Below are 9,188 nucleotides of genomic sequence, written 5' to 3' on the forward strand. Positions count from 1 at the left end.
ATAACCAGACACAGAGGGGTCGTGGCCAAGCCTTTTTTTATTTTTTTTTATTTTTACACCTTGAACGGAAATCAATGGAAACACCAACATCATAATTTAACAAGACTTTACACACTTACCAATATTTACCGTAATTCAATGTGAAAGCCCTGTCACCAAAACGTCAAAAGAAAACGAACTTTTAACGACGGGGCACCGTAGTCAGAACCTGTTTTTGTATTAATTGATGTTCCCCGAAGGGAGTGGGCCGAATCCCGGATGTACTGCTATACCGGGCCAACCCGTGGCCGGGACGAGGCAAGCCTCTATTCCACGGCCCAAATCCAAAAATCAGTTTAATATACTGGCTGTTCAATGAACAGCGTTTCAGATATTAAGCTGAAAAGAACAGATACTATTTTTTTTGGTTTCGGGATCCTCCTAAAGAAGATCCCAGGATAGGGTAGTCACACTACACCTTAGTTAGTGAGGCTACGAGCCTCCCTACCCTTTTACCTACTATCAAGAACAAACAGACACTTGACAAAGACAAGACATGCAGTCTGTGTAGCCACGCTACCCACGCATTACCATGGTAGGGTACGACCCTAACTGAGTGACAGGAAAAAATACAAACAGAAAACTATACCCTGAAACTTCCGGACGCAACAACGCTCATGCGAGCAAACATACACTAAAAAGGACCTAAAGGGTCCTAACCAACAGAGCGAAAACGCTCACAGGTCCGACCTAAGGAACCGAAACGGTCCTCAAACAACAAAAGCCAGCAAAAAGCCAAGCTTAGTAAAAAAAGGCCTAAGGGGCCCCAAAACCAGGAGCAAAAGAACTCCCACAAAAAGGGGACCTAAAGGGTCCCAAAAAACAAGGAGCAAAAGGCTCCCACAAAAAAGGACCTAAGGGGCCCGAGATAAACAAGGAGCGAAAGTCTTAAGGCTGTAATAGTGCAAAAAAAAAATCACAACCTAAAGACAAGTTGGTCGTCTCTGATGACACATACCGCTCCCCGCACGCACCAGATGGTACGGAACTTGGCCCGGTCCAGCCGGACAAAGTCTAAACGAATGCGGTTCTTGACCGCAGCCTTGACACGGTTAAGCACGTGGTCGGCATCCGGCCGTGAGCCATCATACAATGTCTCACAGCGCGAACACCAAACCAACCACTTCACCGTGCTAATCAAATACCAGACCAGAAGAGAGTCTGGCCTGGTCTCTAGCCCTGACCCATACAAAACGCAGGAGCGGGTCAGGGAAAAATAGCGGGCCAGGGCTTTACCACCAATGTGTTCGACCCATGCCCACAAAATGTAAACAAAAGGGCAGTCCCAGAAAACGTGGCACAGTGACTCGGGAGCGGCACAGCCAACCCGAGGACACTGGCCGTCACCAATGCCCCAATGGCCTAAACGTTGGGAAGTTTTCAAGGCCCCCCATATCACCCTCCAATTCAAGTCGCGCAAGCGGTTACTCAAATTGGAGGAGTGACACAATTTACAACGGGGCCAAGAAAAACAAAGGAGTTAAAATCAAGGTGTTGACCAGCCAGCACCTTGCCTAAAAGAGAGAGCATCCTCCCTTTCCACATGTCCAAAGTGGACTGCAAATTGGGGATCCGCTCTCTCCAATTCATAGGGCCCATGTCCCCACCACCAACCCAGACACCGTTGATTTTAATCGGGTCTCTGGTCCACTGGATAGGGTCCTCTTCGGGAAGGCAGTCTGGCCATGAGCCAAAAACCAAGCCTTTCGACTTGGCAAAGTTAAGGCGAGACCCGCTCGCACGAGAAAATGCATCAATGATGCCAAACAACCGCCTCACCGATCTGAAATCCCGAACTATGCAGGTTGTATCGTCTGCGTACTGCAGAACCCTGCATTCGAGGCCACTGGCCCCAGGGATTGTCAGGCCGGCAAGACGGCTATCTTTAATAACGGTCTGAGCAAAAGGCTCGATAAAAAGCACGTATAAAAGAGGGGAGAGGGGGCAACCCTGCCTCACTCCCCTCGTGATTAAAAAGGGTTCTGAAAGAGAACCATTAGTTAAAACGGCACTGGATATGTTTGTGTACAACAGCTCTATCCAGTGCCGAAAATTAGGTCCAAAACCAAAACGGTCAAGGACCTTAAAAAGAAAATCCCAATTGACCCTGTCAAAGACCTTCTGCTGGTCTAGGGAAATAACAAGGCAGTCAAGGTTCTTCCCATCCACGAATGCTACCAGATCCCGAAGGAGTCTGATATTATCATGGATGGACCTCCCCTTGACGCCACAAGTTTGAAACTGACCGACAATGTCGGGCAACACCCGACCAATGCGGAGGCACAAGGCCTTCGACAGGATCTTGTAGTCAACATTGAGAAGGGATATAGCACGCTTGTTCCTAGGATCAAGCGGATCCCCACCCTTCTCTAAAAGTGTGATGATTCCCAATCGCTGGGAATCACCTAGACTATTTAAAGAAAAGGCACAACGAAAGACCCCGAGAAGGTCGGGACCGATCAAATCCCAGAACTTCACGTAGAATTCCTTGGGCAGGCCGTCCCCACCAGGAGCCACATCGAGCTCAGGCAGCCCAAGTGGGCTGTCCAAGTCAATGCGGCTCGCTTCGTCCAAAACATTGGACAGAGAGTAGTATATACAGAGCATCTCGACCCCCAATGAGGTGGCATCGAGGTGAGGCGTGAGGCGGGATGGTGAGGCGGGTGAGGCGGGATGAGGCGGGATGAGGCGGGTGAGGCGGGATGGTGAGGCGGGTGAGGCGGGATGAGGTGGTAGTAAGGTGGAGGTGGTAGTGAGGTGGAGGTGGTAGTGAGGTGGAGGTGGTAGTGAGGTGGAGGTGGTACTGAGGTGGAGGTGGTAGTGAGGTGGAGGTAGTAGTGAGGTGGATTTTTTTTTTTTTTTCCTTTAAATTTGATTGTAATATTATTTAGATTTTAAGATGTCTTAGCTTACGGCGCCACTTTAGTGGTGACAGTGAGCTCACGCTAGTGAACCCGAACGGAGTGGGTAGAGGCGTAAGCCTCTAGACTTGTGTACGAGCGACGAAGTCGCGAGCAGGCCTCCATTACGGAGCCACGTTAGTGGCGACATTGGCTTTACGCTAGTAACCCGAACGGAGAGGAACTGTAACGTAAGTCTCGATACTTGTCTCGAGACTCGTGTGAGAGCGATGTAGTCGCGAGCACGGCTCTAAGGCCCTGGTTTCCTGAGTACCCTACGACTATCTGCTTTTTTTCCTTTTCTTTTTTTTAATTTTCAAGACCAGTTGTAAAAAAATGTTAAATTTAATTCGTTATTTAGTATTAAATTAAAACGTTGTGTAGTATATACATGTAGATAGGCCTACACTACCAATACGCGAGCCATTCTTATTTCTAAAGATGAGCTTTCTTAATGTACAAGATGAGCTGTCCATCACATTGGCCTTTGTTCTAATTCTAAGACTAGTACCGATGTTCTGTGGCACGGCCCCGTGGTTGCCGGAGCAACTTCCACAACAAACATCACAAGGGCTTTCCTAATTTCTAAAATGAGCTTTCTTAATGTACAAGATGAGCTGTCCATCACATTGGCCTCTGTTCTAATTCTAAGACTGGCACTGATGTTCTGTGGCAAGGCCCCGTGGTTGCCGGAGAGACTTCCACAACAAACAGCACACAGGCTTTCCTAATTTCTAAAGATGAGCTTTCTTAATGTACAAGATGAGCTGTCCATCACATTGGCCTCTGTTTTAATTCTAAGACTGGTACAAGTGTTGCCGGAGCAACTTCCATAACAAACAGCACACGGGCTTTCCTAATTTCTAAAGATGAGCTTTCTTAATGTACAAGATGAGCTGTCCGTCACATTGGTCTCTGTTCTAATTCTAAGACTGGCACCGATGTTCTGTGGCAAGGCCCCGTGGTTGCCGGAGAGACTTCCACAACAAACATCACTTTGTTAATGTGGATCTAAGAAGTAACCGTGACAATCATTGTCATGTAAAAAATTCTCAATGGTCGTTGCCAAGGTGTCTTTGAAAATACGGGTGTTCTTTGGGAGGGTATAACTAGGATGCAGCACAAGGCCCGCTCATTTCTGAGTGATCGACCGATCTTAGATAGTCAGCTTTACTTCCCGTCGAACTTCAACCATCATCGTCAATATGTCTCAGCAGCCTTGGGAGAGCCCTGACTACACGGACAGCGAACTGGACGAAATTCAAAGAATCGCCGATGAGATGTATAAAAACGTAAGTGCATGATTTTATTCCAAAATGTTTGCATTTAAGGCACCAACCTTTTGCGTATCTTATCCTTGTATTTGTAACCTATATAACGAGATATAACCCTGAAAATATAAAATTACATGCTTTGATTTTTTCACAATGTTTGCATTTAACGCACCAACCGTTTGCGTATTTCATCCTTGTATTTGTAACCTATTTTACGAGATATAACCCTGAAAATATAAAATAACATGATTTGTTTCTCTTCAAAATGTTTGCATTTAATACGTCGGTCATTTCCGTATTTCATCCTTGTATTTGTAACCTATTTTACGAGATATAACCCTGAAAATATAAAATAACATGATTTGATTTCTTCACAATGTTTGCATTTAATACGTCGGTCATTTCCGTACCATCTCTTAGAATATATTTCAGTTTGGTACTTGGCCAACTTCAATTAGTGCATTTGTTAAAACTCTTTATCCTTTTCACATGTTTTACGCAATGTACGAACGCATAAAATTGCATGATTTGTTTTTCTTCACAATGTTTGCATTTAATACGTCGGTCATTTCCGTATCAGTACCATCTCTTAGAAAATATTTCAGTTTGGTACTTGGCCAACTTCAATTAGTGCATTTGTTAAAACTCTTTATCCTTTTCACATGTTTTACGCGATGTACGAACGCATAAAATTGCATGATTTGTTTTTCTTCAAAATGTTTGCATTTAATACGTCGGTCATTTTCGTATCAGTACCATCTCTTAGAATATATTTCAGTTTGGTACTTGGCCAACTACAATTAGTGCATTTGTGAGAACTCTTTATCCTTTTCACATGTTTTACGCGATGTACGAACGCATAAAATGGCATGATTTGGTTTTTTTTTTCAAACTTTTTGCCTTTTAAGACGTCGACCAATTCCGTATCAGTACCGTTCTTAAAATGTATTTCATTTTTGTACATGGCAACTACAATTACTGCATTTTGTTAAAACTCTTTATCCTTGTAACCTGTTTTACGTTGGTCCTGTTTTAAGTCGATAAGAATGATGTACATGTATAAGTTAATTGAAACTATCGTTTGAAGTTGCATTTCTTACTATTTTTTCTTGCTATGAAACTGAGTATCATCCGATGTGCTCAAAAACAAAACAAAACAAAACACAAAAAAGTACGATATTTATTATTATTATTATTTTGTGTATTTAACAGGATGGAGGATTTGTTTACAATCCTGTTGATTTCCCTCCTCTAAGACCACTTGACCAGGCGCCTGCATCAGAAAATGGAGGAGATGAGGTACGTGAAAATATCTTCTTCTTCTTCTTCTTCTTTTTCTCATGTATCTTACCGATATCTACAGGGTGAACCATTTTCAAGTTGAGACTTGTCCATATCTATCCATGACGTCACGCTTTGTATTATTCCGTTGTCGTTCATGAGAGTGATTGCCTGTTAAGACTTGTCGTTGACGTCACGGCTTGTCTTTGTTATTCTATTAATGAAAACTTCATAAACACACGGACCTCCCTACAAAGCAGTCGCATAAATTTTCCCGGTAATCACTGTCGCTATCGACGGTATCACACAGTGTTTGTTATACATTTGTTCTAAACGACATTTTATATTTGTTTTTAGCGTTCGTATTTGTCTTTCAGTAACGCGTAAGCTGCATCACTTATGTGGTGAAGGTGCTCCACTATCTGACTCACGAGGCCAGCAGGGTTACCATCGGAAACAAAACATGTCGCGCTTTCGAATTCGGCACGTTGCTCTCCATACTCACACTGAGAAGTTCGTGGCGGTTCTCCCACTGAAGTTTTGCTGTCTGATCATTGTTTTGTGGAGCTTGTTCGAAGTAACACTCAAAATCGTAAGTAACGCGATAAGGGAAACATTTCAAGTTTTCACTCACGCGAATTCCCTCCTCGTCCAGACGTTCGAAAATGTCGGGGGGCAAGTGGTACGCTCCACCTGCAAATTTGTGCTTAACATTTAAATTGCACGTGGGGATGTGACGTTGTAGGTTGAACGATCTAGGGAAAACTGTTCTACACTTCGTACATTCGTAATTTCGACTGTATTTCTGCAAATTGGAAATGTACGAAAAGTGATTCTCGTACAAGTTTACGAAGAGGGTACTGGGGTGATTGCACACGGGTCGACGGACCAGGTGTACTTTTGTTTGGGGGGCATCCGTATCGTCGGTGGGGTCAGTGTTTGGGGCGCTGAGGCTGTAAACCTGGACATTCACTTCAAACAGAGTCTCCGCTTTTGCCAAGTCCTCCACGGTGATCCCCTTCTCTATCTTCTTGCCAGTGGCCTCTGCAAATCTGGTCGCCAAGTATCGCGTCCGTCTCTCGAGCGCGTCTAGATCGCCTCCTTGATGAAGTGCCAGGCACCTGAAGAAACAAAGGTTATCGTCATAGGCTCGGCCATTGTGGGCATTGTGGGTAAGCCCCATAACACCACGATTGTTAGCAATGTAGTCAGGTAGCTCAACATGCGCACCAATGTAAAACTGGGGCATCTTGTTCACGTACACTGCCACGTTCATAATTGAAACTACCGTCCATTTCGTGTCGGGGCGTTGTTGTCGCACGATTTCTAAAATGTCAACATCCTCAAAATTAGTGATCAGTTGTTCCAGATCTTGGCGAGAACCAACGGTGAATGGGGTAGGTGTGAAGCTGGCATTATTGTCACTTGGGTGAAAGTATTTAAGTTCACCAGTTTCAGTATATGCTGAGTGGTTAAATTGGACTGCGCATTCGGAGGGCGTGTTTATCCGACACCAATTCAATCATGGGGAAAAATGCATCGGTCAGCAAAGAATTCCAGTTGATGGATATTGCCACGACACCCAAACCGTGTACCAGTTTCACGGGTGTTTCTGGCACGGACACGTTTGCCACCTCAATCCGCACGAATTCAATGCAGTCAGAAACCTCTCACGCGCCGAATTAAGACGTAAAACGGAACAAATTTCTAGCTACATCCGCCAGCAGGGTTATCGGTTAGTAGAAATGTACGAGTGCGAATGGAACCGTCTCAAGTCCTCCGATCGTAGCATCTCTGACTTTGTCAAATCAAAAAGAATGCCCCACGAGAACCGCATGACAATGACCCAGCAGGCAATATTGGATGGTGTGCTTGATGGATCCATCTTTGGCATGGTGGAATGTGATCTTAGGGTACCCGACTGACTGAAAGATTTTTTCGCTGAGATGCCTCCAATCTTTAAGAACACAGAAATCAGCAGACAAGACATTGGCGAACACATGCAAAGATACGCAGAAGAAGAAGGTGTCATGAAAACACCACGCCGGAGCCTAATTGGTAGCATGCACGCATCTCGACTTTTGTTTGCAACACCGCTTCTAAAATGGTATCTGACCCATGGACTTGAGGTAACTCGCATCTATCAGGTGGTACAGTACGCCGACTCACCTTGCTTTAAACCTTTTGGAGATGCTGTCAGTAATGCGCGGAGGGACGGTGACGTGGATCCAGCCAAGGCCATTATCGCCGATACGATGAAGTTGCTCGGCAACTCGGCATATGGCAAAACCGTGACCAACCAGGAGAAACATCTTGACGTTAAGATTTGCACTACCACCGAAGGAGCATCCCAAATGATCAACAAACCCCACTTCCGCGCCTTACACACACTAGAGGACAATCAGCTATACGAGGTTGAACTCAATAAAAAATCTGTACGCCTGAACCTGCCTCTACAGATTGGGTATTTTGTATACCAATATGCTAAAATGCGGATGTTGCAATTTTACTATGATTTTCTTCTTAGATTCATCGATCCATCGGACTTCCAGCTCTGTGAGATGGACACAGATTCCGCATACATGGCAATCTCTGCACCACATCTGGATGACATCATCAAGCCTCATCTGCGGGACGAGTACCAGCGGGAGAAATCATCCTGGTTTCCGCGTGACGACACCCCCGACCACCGTGCGTATGACAAACGAACACCCGGCCTCTTTAAGGTTGAGTGGGAGGGGGACGGCATCGTTGCTCTTTGTAGTAAAACATACTACTGCTTTGGAGAAAAAGACAAAGCTGTATGCAAAGGACTGAACAAAAAGACCAACGACATAACAAAAATGAACTATCTGGAGGCGCTAGAAAATCAACGAGCCGGTGAAGGAGTCAACAGAGGGTTTCGCATGCGTTCCGATGGTATGTACACCTACGAACAGGTCAAGACTGCCTTTACTTACTTCTACCCAAAAAGGAGAGTCGCCGATGATGGAGTTTCCACCACCTACCTGGACTTGTGATCAAAAAAAACCTGTTAGGCTCGTCAAAACATCAAGCAAATTTCTTTAAACTGGTGGTGGGTAAATTGGTGGTGGTTTAAACAGTACGTTAAGTTTTTATTTTTTATTTTTTTTTTTTATTTTTTTTTTTTAATTGTAAATGTTACAATCTGCCGTTGAAAAATAACTTGAAAATGCTCCTACTTCATTTTAAATTTCACCAACTGCTTTTTAAAAAATAATCCCAAATGTTTCCACTTCGTTTGAAATTTCACCAACCACTATTAAAAATATTTCAAAAATGATCCAAATTTATTTAAAAGTACACCAATTCTACACCAATTTTTTTTTTTTTTTTTTTTTTTTTTATAAAGAATGGTTCCCACTTTATTTTAAATTGTGGTTAATGATTATTGGTATTTTGAAAAGAAACCATAAATTTCCCACTTTTTTAAAATTTTGGATGGTTTACTAAATTGATAACTGCTCTTAAGAAAGAATTCGTACATTTTCTAATTATTTTTAATGTTGATATTACTTACGTTCATCTTTATTTATTTATTTATTTTTCCCTTCATAGTTAAAGAATTATGTATGTTATTTTGTTTACTTGGTTAAATGAAGAAGAAAGAAAGAAAGGAGATTGAAAGAAATAAGAAAAGAAAAAAATAAACTGTTGTCTGTCACTTTCAATT

General features: G+C 43.4%; 1 protein-coding gene and 1 non-coding gene across 2 annotated transcripts; one reads left to right on the forward strand and one right to left on the reverse strand.

The window, feature by feature from the left end:
- Nucleotides 1–237: 237 nt before the first annotated feature.
- Nucleotides 238–431, reverse strand: LOC119733482. The gene has a single exon (XR_005271852.1). It is a non-coding gene; the product is annotated as a U2 spliceosomal RNA (small nuclear RNA).
- Nucleotides 432–3,947: 3,516 nt separating this feature from the next.
- Nucleotides 3,948–8,650, forward strand: LOC119732769. Its single transcript, XM_038206377.1, has 3 exons — nt 3,948–4,231; nt 5,426–5,512; nt 8,022–8,650. Exons 2-3 carry the CDS (start codon nt 5,499–5,501, stop codon nt 8,512–8,514), a joined length of 507 nt encoding a protein of 168 aa, XP_038062305.1. The 5' UTR covers nt 3,948–4,231; nt 5,426–5,498; the 3' UTR covers nt 8,515–8,650.
- The last annotated feature ends 538 nt before the right edge of the window (nt 8,651–9,188 follow it).

The sequence above is a fragment of the Patiria miniata genome, unplaced genomic scaffold (assembly GCF_015706575.1).
Source record: "Patiria miniata isolate m_02_andy unplaced genomic scaffold, ASM1570657v1 HiC_scaffold_25, whole genome shotgun sequence".
NCBI lineage: Eukaryota > Metazoa > Echinodermata > Asteroidea > Valvatida > Asterinidae > Patiria > Patiria miniata.